At 38.4% G+C, this 20,341-nt stretch overlaps 1 protein-coding gene across 7 annotated transcripts in view; it reads left to right on the top strand.

Moving 5' to 3' along the window:
- The window catches only part of CTNND2 (catenin delta 2), a 931,369-nt gene that overhangs the window by 689,581 nt on the left and 221,447 nt on the right, over positions 1-20,341 (top strand). For all 7 annotated transcript variants that reach the window (XM_032135942.2, XM_032135940.2, XM_032135941.2 and 4 more), the window contains one exon: positions 11,588-11,801. In XM_032135942.2, the coding sequence (XP_031991833.1) occupies positions 11,588-11,801 (214 nt within the window). The remainder of the gene's footprint in view (positions 1-11,587; positions 11,802-20,341) is intronic.

Here is a 20,341-nt window from a genome sequence, read left to right as displayed (position 1 = left end):
TTTATTTTTAGACAGAGTCTTCCTCTGTTATCCAGGCTGGAGTACAGTGGCAAGATCTAGACTAACTGCAGCCTCTGCCTCCTGGGCTCAAATGATCCCCATTCCTCAGCCTCCTGAGTAGCTGGGATTACAGGTGTGTACCACCACGCCTGGCTAATTTTTGGTATTTTTAGTAGAGACAGGGTTTTGCCAGGTTGGCCAGGCTGGTCTCAAACTCCTGACCTCAAGTGATCTGCACATCTTGGCCTCCCAAAGTACTGATGTAAGCCACCACGCCCAATCTTAATGTCTTTATTTAAATTATCTCTATAAAACTACACAGTGTCACACTCTATCCTTATTGTATTGAGGGAGTGGAGGAGGAGAAAGAAAAGGAAGTGAATACCTGAACCATCTAAAGATGTATCCTAACTTCAGTATGGACAGTATGCTTCTCTATAAGGATATATTAAAATTATATTTACACTTTTTTTTGTTGTTGTTTGTTTGAGACGGAGTTTCGCTGTCTCCCAGGCTGGAGTGCAGTGGCGCGATCTCGGCTCACTGAAGCTCCGCCTCCCAGGTTCATGCCATTCTCTTGCCTCAGCCTCCCAAGTAGCTGGGACTACAAGGCGCCCGCCACCACGCCTGGCTAATTTTTTGTATTTTTAGTAGAGACGGGGTTTCACCATGTTAGCCAGGATGGTCTTGATCTCCTGACCTCGTGATCTGCCCTCCTCAGCCTCCGTATCACTAGGATACTAAAGCTGAAGCAGTATCTTCTATCTGCATACAATTACTTTGGAATTAAATTGATTCCATTCTTGTTTGTGTTCAGGACTCCTCAATCATTCTTGAAATCTCATAGATACTCCTTTAATTTATTTTTGCCCTTATTTGGTTCATTTAGTTCTTAAATTCTTGGAATGTACATGATCTACAGTCAACTTCCCTAAGACCTTTAGGTATGATTCAGGACTTTAACATTGGCTTGTAATTCTTTTTATCACACGTTAGCTCCTAAGTACACTGGGCTCTATTTTCTGGTTATCCATTCTGTTTCGCCAAGCCATCTTGACTACTACATCAATATCACAATGTTTTAACTATTGAGGCTTTATGTAGCATTTATAAATGAGATAAAATAATGTCTCCCTTGTATTCCTCCTTATTGAAATAGTCTTACTGTTTATTGCTTACTTAAGATTCCAGATGAAAGTTAGAATCATTTTGTCATGTTCTAGAAAATCCCTTGAATTTTGATTGAAATTGTGTTAAAAGTATAAATAAATTTTGGAGAATTTATAGCCTTTTCAATATCCACTCTTTTCATTCATGAACAGAGCATTTCCTTATATCTATTAATGTTTGTGTTTATATTGTTCAGTAAAGTAATTTTATTCATGTTGATTCTTTACCTCTTTGGTAAAGAATTTATTCAAAGACTCAACCTCACTAGTAATTAGGAAAACACAAATTAAAACTAAAAAGAGATATGACTTTGCATCCAATAGATTGGTTAAATTCAAGGAAGAATTTAGCAATGCTAAGTATCTGAAGTTCTTGTCTGTCATGTTCATAGCCAATATTTTGTTTAGTTCTTTCCTCACGATTTAAGTTTGTTTATAATGTGTGTGTATCAGTCCTTTTCATTATGGCTCCTGGCTTTTGTATCAACCTTAGGTCTTCCCAGTAGTATATAAATATCCATCTGTAGATCCCTGTAGTGCTTTTTTGTTTTATGTTTCACGTTTACATTTCTAATCCATCTGGAATTTACTTTTTGTCATTGTGAAGAAATCAAATGCTGTCTCATCCCTTATGTGGTGAGCCTGTTTTTACTAATTCTAGATATCGAATCCATACTGCTTCATGATGAAATCCTAAAGTCTTGTAAACGTGTATCTTTTCTGGAGTTTTTTTCTTCTCTCTCATTGTTATCTATTGATTCTGGGGTCATTTCATATTGTTCTGTATATTGGTGCTTTAGAATATGTTCATCTTTCCATAATTCTTTATTTTTCCTGTGATTTTTTCCCTATGTTCATTCTTCCAGATGAACTATAGTGTCACTGTGTCCAAAAACAACTTTAAAATTTACTGGGCTTTGGATTTGAACTGCTTTAATATTTAAATTAATCTGGAGACCAATGGAAATCTTTATAATACTGAAGGAATGTGATAGTCCATTTACCTTTATTCACATCTGCTTTTATGTATTTCAGTAAATACATGTCATTTTCTTCATACAGAAACTTCCGAATTCATAATATATTTATTTCCTAAGTATTTTCTACACCATGTTGCTTTTCTGAATGGAATAATTTCCTGTTAATATTCTGACCAATTATTTTTAGTATATAAGAAAATTATGAATTTTTATATATATCTATGAGGAAGCTTTCACTTTAAAAATTTTAAGTTTGTATTTTACTGAATTTTCTAATTAATTCCAAAAGGTTTTTTCATCGATCTTGGTCATCTGAGTCTTTTTTCCAAATGACTCACCTCCTTCTTTCAGTGTTTTAGTTTTACCCTATTGACCATCACATCCACGAGGTTAAATGATAAGGCTGGGAACCGGTGTCTTCACTTTATTATGGATTAAAAATGAAGATCATTCTAATGTTAAGTTGCTTAAATGCCATAGTAGCGGCAGGTTTTCTCAGAGTCAAGTTCAAGTTCAAATAGTCTGCTCATTTAGCTGTGAAGCAAGGACTTACACAGCTAAAGCCAATAACAAAGGCTAGTGGTGGGTTTGGAGTCCAGGCAAGGAAATCTGATCCAGGCCCCTAAGGAGAGACCTCTGCTTAATCAGGTGGGGAGGATGAGAGCTGTCCAGCAACACACAAAAAAAGCCGAAAGATCAGAGTTCAGAGAAGTGAGAGAGAGAGAATGTGTCAGCCCTCACTATCCATCTTTAAATATTTTAAACAATGTCCATCTTTATAGACAGTGAATATTTGTTTTAGGGTATGGTACTAACTATATGTAATTGATATAATAAAGTTAAATAACATGAGGTCTTGAATGTATTCTTTCTTTTTTTTTAAATACTTGAAGTTCTGGGATACGTGTGCAGAACTTGCATGTCTGTTACATAGATATACACATGCCATGTTGGTTTTCTGCACCCATCAACCTGTCATGTACATTAGGTATTTCTCCTAATGCTATCCCTCCGCTAGCCCCCCACCCCCCACAACAGGCCCCAGTGTGTGATGTTCCCCTCCCTGTGTCCATGTGTTCTCATCGTTCAACTCCCACTTATGAGTGAGAACATGCAGTGTTTGGTTTTCTCTTCCTGTGTTAGTTTGCTGAGAATGATGGTTTCCAGCTTTATCCATGTCCCTGCAAAGGACATGAACTCATCCTTTTGTATGGCTGCATAGTATTCCATGGTATATATGCAGCATGTATTCTTATGAAACATCCAATAGATTAAATCTCCTACATGTTATGAACTTATTCAAGGAAAGCAGTTATTCAAGTTATTCCAGGACCTAGAATTTCTTAGGTGCTTTCTAGTCTGGGTTCATCAACACTTTGTAATTTAGAGAAAATCATGGGATTTTAGCATCATGAAATATCTAAATGTGGAAATAAAAATTCACATTTGAGTTTAGTCAGAATGCAGTAAGACTTACTGGAGGCATTCTTTGTAATTGTCAATGCTTTGTGATTTTTGCATTTGGTGTCTGCAAGGACAGCTCAAAATTTACACCAAGTGATAGAAACCATTAGACTTATCGAGATCACATTTCCTGAGTGGTGTCTTTAGAAAAGAAGCTCGAGGAATCACTTGAAATTTTTTGTGTTTAAAAAAAGTGGGGCCGGGCGCGGTGGCTCACGCTTGTAATCCCAGCACTTTGGGAGGCCGAGGCGGGCGGATCACGAGGTCAGGAGATCGAGACCACGGTGAAACCCCGTCTCTACTAAAAAAATACAAAAAATTAGCCGGGCGCGGTGGCGGGCGCCTGTAGTCCCAGCTACTTGGAGAGGCTGAGGCAGGAGAATGGCCTGAACCCGGGAGGCGGAGCTTGCAGTGAGCCGAGATTGCGCCACTGCACTCCAGCCTGGGTGACAGAGCGAGACTCCGTCTCAAAAAAAAAAAAAAAAAAAAAAAGTGGAGAGGCCTTTCCTGGGTGCACTTAATGAGTAAAGTTGAAACTCATTTACGGTGTTCAGCAATTCTGAGGACTCACAAGTATGTTTGTGGAGGGTGTCTGCTCTCAGAAAAACAGTTGCCAGAAAAAAACAGCTTTGAGGTGCATTTGACCTCCAAGTCTGCTTCATTCTCAGAAAACTTCACTGCTCATCTCACAGTTAGCAAGAGATCTATTCGATATATACAGTTTACATCCTAAATCCAATTTATAAAGTTAAACCCTAAGTTGTATTCCTTTCACTATCACATATCAACATTTTATTAAATTAATTTATATTTTGGCCAGGTAAGAAAGCAATTAAGAATATCCTTCAAAAAGTTGATACAGTGGATGGTTCTGTGACATATAATGTTTACTGAATACTTTGTTAAACAATTCACTTTTGAAATCTCATTCAATCCTAAAAACAACCTATGAGGTAGGTTCACACTTTGTTCATGCTTTACAGGAATTTAAGTAACTTGCCTGGGGGAAACCGGTTTTAAGATTTGATTTGAACCTAGGTCTGAGGCAGCACCTCCAGTCACTGCAACGTGCTTTCTCTCAAAAACACAACTGAGAAAGAAACATAACTCATCTTGGTGCACCTATCAAATGGAGAATGCAGACCATTTCATACAATTGGAAGGAGAGAGAGAGAGATTCTCAAAAATAATTTCTACTAAAAAATTATGACCTTTTTGAAATATACTTCTGTATTACTCAGAGGCAACTACATGGACATACCTCAATTCAGATTTTATGGAAACTGGTTGTTTAACTGGCTTTTCAATAAGAGTAAGGGTTGAAATTCAGTGAGGTAAAATGTGTGTTTTACAAACTGATAACTTTGCAATTTCTACATACGTCTGGTTAATCATCTAGTTTGGGATCCACAAACTTTGTATCTTCCAGTAGCTTCTAAGCAGAGAAAATTATTGAAATTCTTAATATTAAAAAAGAATGTGTAATAATTATATCATTTAAAAAAGCTTTTTCAAAGCCAGCACCATTGAAAAGCAACAGTTAATTGAAAATTTAGTTAAAAATCACTGCATTCCCTTATCTTCTTTTTAATCAGCTCTTTCTATAAACCAGTTCTCAGACATTGGGACTTGAGTTTTCATAAGTATCTGAAGAAAGTAAGTACTGTAGTACATAGTATCCATAGTTTGTGTGTGTGCGTATACTGTATATGTGTTTATGCGTATATATATGATTTGCTATACACATATATGGGATGTAGCAATAGTCTTACACACTGTTATTAAAATTTACTTTGAGTCTCAGGCACAGCCTAGTTTCTTTCAACAGGAACCCAGAAGCCCAAAGATATATCCATTTTATTAAAATGAAAGATTACTGAGAGGAATAGCAGCACACACCCAGGTCCTTACCTGTTTTGAGGTCCTTGTCTCACCAAATAATAGGTTGACAAAAGCTACTCCAGCCTTTTCTGTCTTCTCTCCCCAGCTCCAAATCCCTCCTTTTTGCAAATGCAGAGCAGGTGAGCAATCTCTTCTGTTGCCCTGAATGCCTGGGAGGCCACGCCCTCAGGGTCTCACTGTCCTCTAAGCAACTTGTCATAGTATTTTTTTTTAAAGACTGATACCTCCTGAGAGGAATTCTATTGCAAGCTGTTTAAAGTATTTTTTTTATCCACTATACATCATCATTATCATTGCATTTTTATGAAGACTGTCAAATATCTGGACACTGCTGTAATTGAATATGCTATAAATTATTCATTGATGTTGATATCAGTTTAATGATGATAGCTAATTCATTGGCAAATATATGCTATTGTCAATATATGCAGATTATGTTAAGAGTAACAACTCCTTTAGTGATGAGGCCCTATTTTTGCAATAGGTGCTATTGCATTACTTGCATTTCTCTTGTGTATAATTTAATTACCTATCCATTTGTTTTCTGATTTAAGAGGCTTAGATATATTCTACCTTGTAAGGAAAAGACAAGGAAGATACCCACTGCATCCTTCTCTTGCATGATTTTTAGATACTGTCAGTTCTAGAGTTTAAATTGTAAACATACTTCAAAGCAGCGGATTTTAGGGCAAAGGGTATGAAAACTATTTTTATTCTCACCTGGTGGAAACTGGGAATGCATTCTAGTGTTCATTCCCCAGAGATTATCTGCATCAGGTTCAAGAATGCCCTCACTGTAAACAACCCAAAAACAAAACAAAACAAAAGACAGGCAGTAGGGCATAGTTTTGCTCTATTTGATTGGTTAATTCATCGTTTGTTTCCCCTGGGGATGGGGTTTACCAGCCTCCACCTCCCTTACTCCTTGTAGATTACTCTCGCCATCTAGATTCCTGAAGTGCACACCTAAGCAGAAAAATAAATGTGAGCCATTGACACAGGAACAACTGACTAAAGTCAATCATCTATCAAAGAACCACTTAATAAGTGAGTTTAAGACTGTCTATTCAGGTCATGTATGAAAAGTCCCTTCTGGTCACTGTCCAGTTCTATCAGGTCCAGGAAAGTAGCAGATATGAGAATTGTTCAGTCCAGATTCAAATGAAGCTATCATTTCCCCATATGTATTTCAACATTCATCATTTCAGTTTTAATCATTTGTATGAATGTAAATAAATCTGAATCACACAGGTAGTCTTAAAAGAGAAGGAGGCACAATGAGGCACCGCTACACACCTATCAGAATGACCAGAATGCAAAAGGTGACAGCACCAAATGGCTAGGGAGGATGTGGAGCAACAGAAACTCCCATTCACTGCTGGTGGGAATGTGGAATAGCCATTTTGAAAGAATGTATAGCAGTTTCTTACCAACTAAACATACTTTTATCATGTAATCCAACAATGGCACATCTTGGTATTACTAAAGGAGTTGAAAACATATGTCTACTCAAAAACCTGCATGCAAATGTTTATAGCAATGTTATACAACATTGCCAAAACTTGGAAGCAACCAAGATGTCCTTCAGTAGATGAATGAATAAAGAAACTGTGGTACATCCAGAAAATGGAATATTATTCAACATTCAACACTAAGAAGAAATGAGATACCTAGCGACATGGAGAAACCTTAAATGTTTATTACTAATAGAAAGAAGACAATCTGAAAAGGCTACATACTATATTATTCCAACTATCTGAAATTCCAGAAAAGGCAAAATCATGGAAACAGTAAAAAGATCAGTGGTTGCCAAGGGTCAGTGGAGAGGGAGGGATAAATAGGCAAAGCACAGAGGATTTTTTAGGGCAGTGAAACTATTCTGTATGCAACTATAATGGAGGACACATGTCATTGTACATATATTAATAATAGAGGGTACAACCCAGGAATGAACCCTATTGTGACTTTGGACTATTGAACTCTATAGAATTTGTGTCATAACAATGTGTCAATGTAGATTCATCCACTGTAACAAATGTACCTTTAGAGTGCAGATTGTTGATAGTAGGGGAGCTGTGCCTATGTGGGGGCAGGGAGTACATGAGAATTTTGCCCTTTCTGCTCAATTTTGCTGTGAACCTAAACCTGCTCTAAAAAGGAGAGAGAGAGAGAAACAGATACCTGACAACCAGCTGCACCGTTCATCTCATAAATACTTATTCACTTACCACCTTATGACAGGCACTCTTTTAGTGCATTTTATTTTATTGTTGAATTATATATAAATATAAGATATACATTAACTAGCATTTTATTGACTTTATTTTAAAGAAATAATGTGAGGAGAGGGTAAACTAACCTGCACTGATGATATGTTAACAAAAACCTGGGCTCAGCTTGCTGGATGTGGAGTGATCAACTAGGGGGATAAATTGCAACTAGACAACTTGTCATTTTGGGGGAGAATAAATAAAGGTGCCATTTCAAAGAAGACATGTTTCTTCTGATAGGTTTTCAGAAAGTTGTACATTTTAAGTGTTTAAAATAGGTTTGTTTGGAAGCTTGGAAAGATTTCATGTTAGGTACCAGAAGAAACTGGTAGATGGATTGGGTGCAAGAAATTGGAGGAAGGGGCCAGGTGCGGTGGCTCATGCCTATAATCCCAGCACTTTGGGAGGCCGAGGCAGGCAGATCACCTGAGGTCAGGAGTTCGAGACCAGCCTGACCAATATGATGAAACCCTGTCTCTACTAAAAATGCAAAAATTAGCTAGACGTGGTGGCATGTGCCTGTAATCCCAGCTGCTCGGGAGGCTGAGAAAGGAGAATTGCTTGAACCCAGGAGGCGGAGGTTTTAGTGAGCCGAGATCGTTCCATTACACTCCAGCCTGGGCAACAAGAGCGAAACTCCATCTCAAAAAAAAAAAAAAAAATGAAAGAAACTGGAGGAAGGAAGGGTCCTGGAGAAAAGCAAAATAGAGGGAAAGTGAAGAGGATGGCATCAGAGCCACGCACAGCCACCAAAAGCAAGAGGACTGGAGTCCGTGTCAGAGCCTCCCTTCTGGTCCTGATGGGAGAGGGGAGGCTGCAGGGGGAGGAGGGAGAACCAAGGACCTGGCCATCCCATTTCACACATGTGGCCATTTACATTTTAACTCTGAGTAATGTTTGGCTTCAGAAAACGAAAGTAGGATTCTCACATTGTTAGATAATATTCAACCCCAAGGAAACAAGTTTGAATATAGAGGATCTGGTGACCCCAAATAAGAGCAAAATAAAAAGGTTAATTGACGTATTTAAGTTTATCTAAATAGATTAAAATCGAATGGAAAATCTCGCTATAAATTTGGGTATATGGCATTAATTAGGGTCATACTGAAAACGTGTTTTCATTTTAGCATTAAGAATTCATGCTGCATTCAGTTTGAATTCATTTTCCCTTTTAATGTTTTGGAATATTTTAATCACTTAATGCATTAAATCATATGAATTGGAAATATAATAAATTAGGAATATTAATTGTAGCATCCAGTATAGCTAAAATATATACATATGAATAAAATGCATAGATTGATTGATGATGCCATCTGTTTTTAGTACATAACCAATAGATTCACTGTAAGAATGGATTTATTATCTCTTTTCAATGGTTTCATCATTATTTAAATAACTAAACTCAGAGAACTTTGAACTAAATCACACATGGGCAAATATACACACATAGAGAACGTGATACTCATAGTTTAACCTTTTTTGTACACGTGGAATATCCCTTCTCAAGCACTATAATAAAGTGGATGTGCTTATAATCTGGGTGCATGAATAAGACACACCTATATAGGAATACAAACATCATCTCTCCTGGGCGGGTGCCAAGCAAGCCCTGGGTAGAACTGTAAGTTGGGCAAAGTTGTTTCCCACTTTTTTTTCCTCTTTCCTTAGTTGACCCAAAAGATCCTTGAGTCTCCCTTACCCAGGTGCTGTGACCACCCTCAGGCTGGGCAACCATAACCCCCTCAACCACACTGTCCCTCTGCGTCCCTCCCTCTTCCTTCCCTGTCATGTTCCTATGGAGGCGCCATATGTGAAACGCTGCATTCGTGGTTTCCAACTTAGGAATTTAGAGTCCCAGAGTGCTCTGAGGATTTCCACTTTTTCTGCTTTCATTTGCTGATGAATGAAAATAATTCCCATAGGCATATTCGGAATCATCAGAGGCCACCCTGTATAAATGAAGCATGCTCTATTTTGTTTGTAAGCTGGGTTGGAAGAGCTGCAGGGCTGAGGCCTCTGGATACATCCTTGGCTGTTCACAAAAGAGGTGTTTATTTGTTTGTTTGTTTGTTTGTTTTTTGTCTTTAAAGAGGGATATTTCTTCATTTTGAAAACACTATTTTAGCAAAGCTGAGCAACACCAATGTAGCAAGTAATATATTAATTAACCCTCTCCATTCATTTGACAAATATTTCCTGAACATTTATGAGGTGTCTGGCATTGCACTGAGTTTAGGGATAGGGATATATAACAGAGACGTTTCCTCCCAGAACACACATCCTAATAGGAGAAGACGGACAATAATGACAAACATAACAAATAAGTTAGAACATGACAAATCCTATGAAGAATTCAATAGCATTTGCAGATAAACAAGAATGCTGGCTTGGGGTGAGGGTGTGGTTCCAAGTGCAGTTTTAAACGGTGTGGTTAGAGTCACCTCACAGAGAGAGCAGCACTTGGGCACTATTGAAAGAGCCCAGGGATGGCCTGGCGTGGTGGCTCACGCCTGTAATACCAGCACTTTGGGAGGTTGAGGCGGGCAGATCACAAAGTCAGGAGATCGAGACCATCCTGGCTAACATGGTGAAACGCTGTCTCTACTAAAAATACAAAAAAATTAGCCAGGCATGGTGGCAGGCACCTGTAGTCCCAGCTACTGGGGAGGCTGAGGCAGGAGAATGGCGTGAACCTAGGAGACAGAGCTTGAAGTGAGCCAAGATTGCGCCACTGCACTCCAGCCTGGGCGACAGACTGAGACTCTGTCTCAAAAAAAAAAAAAAGAAAAAGAGGCTGGGGATGCAGCCAGATGTCCCAGCACATCTGTGACATGAATGAGTTTTTCTGTAATCAAAAAATTAAGTAGAGAAGGTGCCAATCCTTCGATCCCTGAAGAACGCTGAAGTGTAAAGTGTAAGAGAAGGGTATTCCTGGATGAATCGTGCTCTTTGTCCACATACACGCAAAAGTTTTCAGATGCAACTTTGCTAATGAAAACCCTGTGAAATAGCCTGTGTGTTAAGGAGCCACTTTATTTTGTTTCTAATTTAAATTTTAAAATTGTTCCCAAAATCAAAGGGCAGCCAGGAGAATATGCATCTCGAAATACCCAGCAAAAATATTTTGCATTTACTTATAAAAGATTAAAATTTTCTTTTGCTAAAAAGAAGAGTAAAATGTAGAGTGGTTTTGTTGTTGTTGAATCAAATACCTAAATTAAGCATAACGTGCCTTGGCCTCACATGTTCTGTCTCTCAGGTAAGAGACGTTATTATTTCCGTGGGTCTTCGGAGATAAAACTCCTTGTGTCAGTTCTTCCAGTCTCTCATTTCGCTTCTGATTCCTTTGAAATGTTTAGAGCATATCCCTATTAAGCATAATTTTAACATTTTGTACATCATTCCTGCAGCCCTTTAAGACAGTGGTTAAATTTAGTAAGTCTAGGGAATGAGGATCACTCTAATGCCTTTTATTTCTTCATGCGCTTCATCCATGAGGATGTGGCATATTTTTCTGGAGAGAAATGTCTAAGGCACTCATTATGAAGTTAAAATCACCTTTCCCAAATTCTATAGTTTGAAAGAAATACATTTGGGTTTTTATTGGTAGGATATTAAAGCAAATACCGGCAATCAAATATAAAGCAAACACTTATTTTTTTTTCCATTTCCTTTTGTATGCCTTAATTCAGTTTGGTGCAATTAATTGTTAGCAGATACTTTATATGAAAAACATGTTTTGTTGTAGATAGGGAAACCTTACACTGTAAAGCAAAAGTGGTGTCCTTTGCTCTTTCAGATAAGGAGACAAGGAGGCATCCAGCTCCTGGTGGACCTGTTGGATCATCGGATGACCGAAGTCCACCGTAGTGCCTGTGGAGCTCTGAGAAACCTGGTGTATGGGAAGGCCAACGATGATAACAAAATTGCCCTGAAAAACTGTGGTGGCATCCCAGCACTGGTGAGGTTACTCCGCAAGACGACTGACCTGGAGATCCGGGAGCTGGTCACAGGTTAGAATCATTATTAAATTATTATATTTATCTCAAGATAAACTTTCCATTATCCAACACAGAGGCAAATGTACTAACCAAATAAATATTGTGGTGTTCTAATAACATAGGCGATCTCAATATGTGTTTTCAAATGAGTAAACCACTGAAGAAAAGGGTATCAGATATGACATATGCATGGATTGATCATATTCACTAATCCAGTAAATGTAATCCTCACTAAAACTCTGTGATCATAGTCAGTTTTTGTCAGTGGATTTAGAAGTAGTTGAGCGTCGTTGAATACCCAGGGCTCCTTATTAGAATAGCATTGATAATAATTGATCAAAGGACAAGGTGTGTCAGTTTTTGCTAATAAGTTATATATTCTGGTTTCTGGTGTGGTTAACAACAGACGGCTTATCCTACTTAGTTAATTTTTTGAATGAAATATTCATGTCTATTAAAAGTCACAGTTGTTACATATTAAGGAATTTTCAAAAAGGGAACATTAAAGCTTTTTCATGATTGTAGAACTTTTGGGCTTAGTAAAATGGAGATAATTATAGTAGCCACACCATAGTCATGAGGGTTTAATAAATGAGACCTTGTAAAACATTTGGCACATATATGGAACACATGTGAACACAGTCAGTGTTAGCCATGAGCTGTCATCCCTCCCTTTTAAAATGTGCAATGTTACTTGGAGTACTAATGGCCCAGGTGGCCTCAATACAGCATTTCAAATTACTCCGCTGCTTACTCATCTTACTCAGGCTCACTGCTGTTCTAGGTGATATTTGGTTTTCAGTTCATCAAAAAGTACCCCATCAGCGAGTATTTAGCAAATGGATTGCATAGTTGACTGTCTAAAAAGATCTTTTAATCATCTGTGATTCCATCGACCTTCTGTCTTAACTCTAAAATTTCCTTGTAGCTATGCTGATGAAGTAGATGAGAATGTGTTTTTAAAGAAAATACATTATTCGAGCCGGAGAGTCATAAATATTTGTCTATTCCTGGGTCAAGACTCCCAACGTTCGTATATTTTCTTAAATGTATACTCTTTGAGATTATTGTCACATTTCTTTCTCACTCTTAGTTATGTTAGAGCTAGATGTAAATTAGTTGTTTTCTTTTGTTTTTTCTTTCCATAAGTAGAAATCGTCTTTGTGGAAAAAATAATAATTGTTAAGAATTACTGTACTACTAAGACAATGTTTCACAGCAAACTAATGTGGGAAGACATGAGTCAGGGAAAGTAAAAGGACTTTTATCTACACAGTATGATGTCTATGATAGTTTAGGGGTGAGTTATGTAACTGAAGGTATTTCCTACCATTATGGTTATGAACACCCATCCTTATATTTGTGGGCTGTGCTTAAGTTGGAACTACCTGCAAAAGAAAGAGCTCAGTGCATGTGATGGGGACAGGAGGCTACCGTGCAGTAAGACTCCACCAACAGATACATGAAGCCACAAGAAATGAAGACCGACAGAGCACCTTCTGTGTACACCGTATGGATTCATTTATGATTTGAAAAGAATTGGATTTGACTAAACTTTGCATTTGCTCCAACACAAAAGTCATTGTCTAGAAGAACCCCTCTGTGGTGGCTTCCCTGATTGCCAAAGAAGCTCAGCCATGTGCCAAAAGTTGAGATGAATGATGGCTTAAAACAGAATGGAAATGCCATACCCCTGACACGTAACATCTTCTGCAGCATGTGTCTTACCTTGTGCTGCCATTTGAAGCAGCTATAAAGGAACTGACTGCAGTCTACTTCATTGCCTTTGACATTGCTTCTGACAGCTTCTGGGTGTCAGCCATTCACATGTGCCTGGGCAACATCAGAAATTCCTATGTGAGCCCCATTTGGAAAATCAAAGGCATAACCTCTTGTTTCTTTTCCTGGTGAAACACAGGCTGTAGGAAGGATGCTTACTTGATGTACGGAGAGGATACACTCTTATTCCACTTCTTTTAAGAAGAAGGAGGTTTGCACCCATTGTCACGTCTTGACCCACTGTGTTTTCATCAGCATGTGCTAGGGGTTTGAGGCTCTCTCTGTGTCTCCTCCTAGAAGAAATGCTGTCTTTTGGCGTGATAGCCACATCCATTAAGATGGACAGTGGTTGTTACTTCAATAGATGTTTTCTGCCTTTCCAGAAGCATTTTCATATTGTGCTTGGCTGAACTTCAGGCATCAGTTTCACGTTTCTCAAAGAAAAACATATCAGAACATGTTGAAAAGCTGAAGTTCATGGTTTCTGAAGTTGCCATCATGAATTCTTTAGAAAATCCACAAGCCCTTTGGCCAAGCTTCCACTCTAGTAAAGGAAATTGGAAGAGAGCATGTAGGAGAACATTCTAGTGTGGAAGGAATTGCTACTGTAAGCCAATCTAGTGATTGGCTCTAGACAAAGCCTTCTGAGTTTCCTTACTGACAGAAACCTGAGGGGGCCTGGAAACCTGCAGGACTCAGCTGACTTCTGCACAGACATTGCCTCAATGATGTAAAGCAAGCCAAAGCCAGCTTCACTGCCCAAAGCAAAACTAAAATGAGGCAAAAGGAATTCACCTCAGAGAAAGCTTGGATTCTGTTGACCAAGCCTTGGATGCCCTCAGTTGACTACACAGTGCAGCCATGGAGATGCCTACACCAGTGCCCTACAGTGGTGAGGCTCTGCTCTGAATGGTCAGGCGTGTGCAGCACTGGATGCTAAATATTTAAAGCGATGGGCCTGACAAACATGTCCACATTTTAGGAACTTGCTAGATGAGCAGCAAGGGAGTGGATGACTCTGAGACTGGAGTAGGGTACAAGAAGAAAGGCTGGCTTCACGCCTGTCGTTGCAAGGAGCTGCCGCAAATCTGTTCAGGAATTAGGTCAGATATCCATGCATGAATTAAACAAAACAAGGATCTAAATGTAACAACTATACCCCTTACTTCCTTTGCAATTCTCCCGTGGATCTAATACAGAGCTCAGCAAAGAATAATGACTCAGTACATTACAGGAGCCCCGCCAGTACAGGGGAGTTTTTTCTGATCACTTTCCTTCCTATTATATCATGGATGAGAACAAATGTTGAACAAAAAATTACAGGGGAAGGCAGGGTAAAGTCTCCCTTTGAATTTCTTACTTATTTGTAGACTAGGATGTATTAGAAGCAAATATTCAAAAGAACAATTGTAGTGATTTTTAAAAAACTAAAGCATAGTTTATAAACCAGATTTTCGATTAGACCTAGCTATATATCCAGAAGAACCTATGATGTCAAGAGTGCCAAATTATAAATAAGAAATAAATGATCTTGCAGAGGTTTAAATTATGTATTGAATATTGCTTGGCAAACTATTCGAACAATGATAGTGTTAAAATTGAGATATTTACATACATTTACATTCAACACATAAACATGCATGCTAAAAAAACAGCTGCCTGTTTGCACGGCAATGTCTCTTCACAGCAGAATATATTTTGCTGCCTGCTATGTCTTGCAATAAATAATTTTCTTCCTATGCAATAATTACTATGAGATGATGATGAGAATTTTATTTAAATCCAATCGGAGCTATTGTATGCTAGCCATTGCTTGAAAAGCTCCGAAGCAAATAAACTTTGATTAGAAATGCAGCACGTCCTTTGGGCCTGACTAATATAATTTTTCTCTCTCTAAATATGGAAACAATGGACCAAAATTTTTAGTATGCCCAACTAAAGATTTCAGAAAGCTTTACAAATCATAATAAAATGGTTTTTATTAAACTATAGAACTTAGTAAATAAGTTTTACTTTGGTGAAAGCGCGTGTCTTGAGAGCTTTGCTTCTCCAGCAGCAGAGTGTGTTTGTGCATCTGATGCATCACATATCCAGATGGCCTTTCCTTTTAGTTAAGGAGTCAGGCTGAGGACTCAACCTTATCCTTCATTTCGGGCATCATTAATTCCTCCTTTCTCCATAGAAGTCCCTTCCAGAATTCTCTGTCTTTGGGACGGATTTGGATATTTCTCTCTAGACCTGCACAGCAATTCTGGATTAGAACTTCTGTTTCCAAGATCCTATGCCCTCTTCTCTCTTGTTTTTCTCTCTCATAAGTTCTTGAAAGGGGATGCTTAGGAGATTAAATTCTGAAAAAATAAGTCTAACCCTCACACATGAGTGATGTTTACTAGATACACAATTCTAGATGGAAAATTATTTTTCTCAGGAATATTTTCTATAATTTAATTGTAGCCTTAATACTATTAAATTCTCTTGTGATATATCTAGGTGTGTGCCTTTTTAAAAAAAAATTCATTGAACATTTTCAATTTAAAGAGTCATGACCTTCTTCAGTGCCAGAAAATTTTCTTCTTCTCTTTTAAAATAATTATTTTGTCTCCATTTCTTCTGTCGTCTCTTTCTGAAATTAGTCAGATTTTGAGCCTCTTGGATTATTTCTCTTGTATTTTCTTATGAAATTTGGAGCGCTTTGCCTTTTTATCGTATGTTCTGAAAGAATTCACCAATATCCAACGTTTCTTTTCCCCCAATTTTTCTGTGACTTCTATGCTCCCACTACCAGGGGCCCAAGAGGGTATCATCTTTTTAAAGGAAAAATTCTAAGAATTCTTTTTTGTGTTTTTTAATAGCTTCTATTTTTGCTTTATGAATGTAAGATTTTTTGAATTTCTCTAAGGATATTAGTTAGAACTTAAGTTTGTTTTTATCTCTTTGGCATGAATTATCTCAATTTTTTTCATTGTCACCTTTTCTTTTTTTATGGTGGGCTTTTTTTTTATTATACTTTAGGTTTTAGGGTACATGTGCACAATGTGCAGGTTTGTTACATATGTATCCATGTGCCATGTTGGTGTGCTGCACCCATTAACTCGTCATTTAGCATTAGGTATATCTCCTAATGCTGTCCCTCCCCCCTCCCCCCACCCCACAACAGTCCCCGGTGTGTGATGTTCCCCTTCCTGTGTCCATGAGTTCTCATAGTTCAATTCCCACCTATGAGTGAGAACATGTGGTGTTTGGTTTTTTGTCCTTGCCATAGTTTACTGAGAATGATGTTTTCCAGTTTCATCCATGTCCCTCAAAGGACATGAACTCATCATCTTTTATGGCTGCATAGTATTCCATGGTGTATATGTGCCACATTTTCTTAGTCCAGTCTATCGTTGTTGGACATTTGGGTTGGTTCCAACTCTTTGCTATTGTGAATAGTGCCACAATAAACATACGTGTGCATGTGTCTTTGTAGCAGCATGATTTATAATCCTTTGGGTATATACCCAGTAATGGGATGGCTGGGTCAACTGGTATTTGTAGTTCGAGATCCCTGAGGAATCGCCACACTGACTTCCACAATGGTTGAACTAGTTTACAGTCCCACCAACAGTGTAAAAGTGTTCCTATTTCTCCACATCCTCTCCAGCACCTGTTGTTTCCTGACTTTTTAATGATCACCATTCTAACTGGTGTGAGATGGTATCTCATTGTGGTTTTGATTTGCATTTCTCTGATGGCCAGTGATGATGAGCATTTTTTCATGTGTTTTTTGGCTGCATGAATGTCTTCTTTTGAGAAGTGTCTGTTCATGTCCTTCGCCCACTTTTTGATGGGGTTGTTTGTTTTTTTCTTGTAAATTTGTTTGAGTTCATTATAGATTCTGGATATTAGCCCTTTGTCAGATGAGTAGGTTGCAAAAATTTTCTCCCATTCTGTAGGTTGCCTGTTCACTCTGATGGTAGTTTCTTTTGCTGTGCAGAAGCTCTTTAGTTTAATGAGATCCCATTTGTCAATTTTGGCTTTTGTTGCCATTGCTTTTGGTGTTTTAGACATGAAGTCCTTGCCCACGCCTATGTCCTGAATGGTATTGCCTAGGTTTTCTTGTAGGATTTTAATGGTTTTAGGTCTAACATTTAAGTCTTTAATCCATCTTGAATTAATTTTTGTATAAGGTGTAAGGAAGGAATCCAGTTTCAGCTTTCTACATATTGCTAGCCAGTTTTCCCAGCACCATTTATTAAATAGGGAATCCTTTCCCCATTTCTTGTTTTTGTCAGGTTTGTCAAAGATCAGATAGTTGTAGATATGTGGCATCATTTCTGAGGGCTCTGTTCTGTTCCATTGATCTATGTCTCTGTTGTGGTACCAGTACCATGCTGTTTTGGTTACTGTAGCCTTGTGGTATAGTTTGAAGTCAGGTAGTGTGATGCCTCCAGCTTTGTACTTTTGGCTTAGGATTGACTTGGTGATGCGGGCTCTTTTTTGGTTCCATATGAACTTTAAAGTAGTTTTTTCCAATTCTGTAAAGAAAGTCATTGGTAGCTTGATGGGGATGGCATTGAATCTATAAATGACCTTGGGCAGTATGGCCATTTTCACGATATTGATTCTTCCAACCCATGAGCATGGAATGTTCTTCCATTTGTTTGTATCCTCTTTGATTTCATTGAGCAGTGGTTTGTAGTTCTCCTTGAAGAGGTCCTTCACATCCCTTGTAAGTTGGATTCCTAGGTATTTTATTCTCTTTGAAGCAATTGTGAATGGGAGTTCACTCATGATTTGGCTCTCTGTTTGTCCGTGATTGGTGTACAAGAATGCTTGTGATTTTTGTACATTAATTTTGTATCCTGAGACTTTGCTGAAGTTGCTAATCAGCTTAAGGAGATTTTGGGCTGAGACAATGGGGTTTTCTAGATATACAATCATGTCATCTGCAAACAGGGACAATTTGACTTCCTCTTTTCCTAATTGAATACCCTTTATTTCCTTCTCCTGCCTGATTGCTCTGGCCAGAACTTCCAGCACTATGTTGAATAGGAGTGGTGAGAGAGGGCATCCCTGTCTTGTGCCAGTTTTCAAAGGGAATGCTTCCAGTTTTTGCCCATTCAGTGTGATATTGGCTGTGGGTTTGTCATGGATAGCTCTTATTATTTTGAGATATGTCCCATCAATACCTAATTTATTGAGAGTTTTTAGCATGAAGGTTGTTGAATTTTGTCAAAGGCCTTTTCTGCATCTATTGGGATAATCATGTGGTTTTTGTCTTTGGTTCTGTTTATATGCTGGATTACATTTATTGATTTGCGTATGTTGAACTAGCCTTGCATCCCAGGGATGAAGCCCACTTGATCATGGTGGATAAGCTTTTTGATGTGCTGCTGGATTCAGTTTGCCAGTATTTTATTGAGGATTTTTGCATCAATGTTCATCAAGGATATTGGTCTGAAATTCTCTTTTTTGGTTATGTCTCTGCCAGGTTTTGGTATCAGGACAATGCTGGCTTCATAAAATGTGTTAGGGAGGATTCCCTCTTTTTCTATCGATTGGAATAGTTTCAGAAGGAATGGTACCAGTTCCTCCTTGTACCTCTGGTAGAATTCAGCTGTGAATCCATCAGGTCCTGGACTCTTTTTGGTTGGTAAGCTATTGACTATTGCCACAATTTCAGAACCTGTTATTGGTCTATTCAGAGATTCAACTTCTTCCTGGTTTAGTCTTGGGAGGGTGTATTTGTTGAGGAATTTATCCATTTCTTCTAGATTTTCTAGTTTATTTGCATAGAGGTGTTTGTAGTATTCTCTGATGGTAGATTGTATTTCTGTGGGATCCATGGTGATATCCCCTTTTTCATTTTTTATTGCGTGTGTTTGATTCTTCTCTCTTTTCTTCTTTATTAGTCTTGCTAGTGGTCTATCAATTTTCTTGATCTTTTCAAAAAACCAGCTCCTGGATTCATTAATTTTTTGAAGGGTTTTTTGTGTCTCTATTTCCTTCAGTTCTGCTCTGATTTTAGTTATTTCTAGCCTTCTGCTAGCTTTTGAATGTATTTGCTCTTGCTTTTCTAGTTCTTTTAATTGTGATGTTAGGGTGTCAATTTTGGATCTTTCCTGCTTTCTTTTGTGGGCATTTAGTGCTATAAATTTCCCTCTACACACTGCTTTGAATGTGTCCCAGAGATTCTGGTATGTGGTGGGCTTTTTCACTGATTTTGCAGGCTTACTTCAAATCTGTTGTGGTCTTCAGCTTTCTGCTTATTTTTAAAATAGTGGAATAGAGTTTTTCTGAGCTCTCTGCACGTCAATGAAGCTTGTTCACAGTGAAGCTTCACTTCAGGGTGAGTGAGTGGGAGGGAACTGTTGTAGTGGGGAGTCTTTTAAGTGTCTTAATGAGGAGGGTTTTTCTCTAAAGCCCAGATATCCACAGTACCGTTTTGGTTCTCCCCAACTCAATCCATCTCTTTGGAGATTCTTCTGAGTTGTTTATTTTGTTTGTTGGCCTGGAGGAAGGGGACAGTACTTTCCTGTCTGCTGGGTATTCTTTCAACCTAGGTGGAAATGGAGAATGAGAGGTGACTACTTCCTTTCAATCACCCCTTTCTAGCTTGTCTTCCCATTTCTGCACCCCAGGTGCCTGCCATCTCTTGAGTATACATCTTTCCTAGGGTTCCACCAGGACAGTCAGCCACCTCCCTAGGATAGGGTCCCCTCTGTGTGTATCCTGGGCTATGCTGGCTTTTCCCTGAGCTCCGTCTGTCAGCTCATCTCTGGCTGTTTTGT

The sequence above is a fragment of the Hylobates moloch genome, unplaced genomic scaffold (genome assembly GCF_009828535.3).
Source record: "Hylobates moloch isolate HMO894 unplaced genomic scaffold, HMol_V3 SCAFFOLD_17, whole genome shotgun sequence".
Taxonomy (NCBI): domain Eukaryota; kingdom Metazoa; phylum Chordata; class Mammalia; order Primates; family Hylobatidae; genus Hylobates; species Hylobates moloch.
Note: the sequence above shows the minus strand (reverse complement) of the source record. Positions and strands in the feature narration are given on the sequence as shown.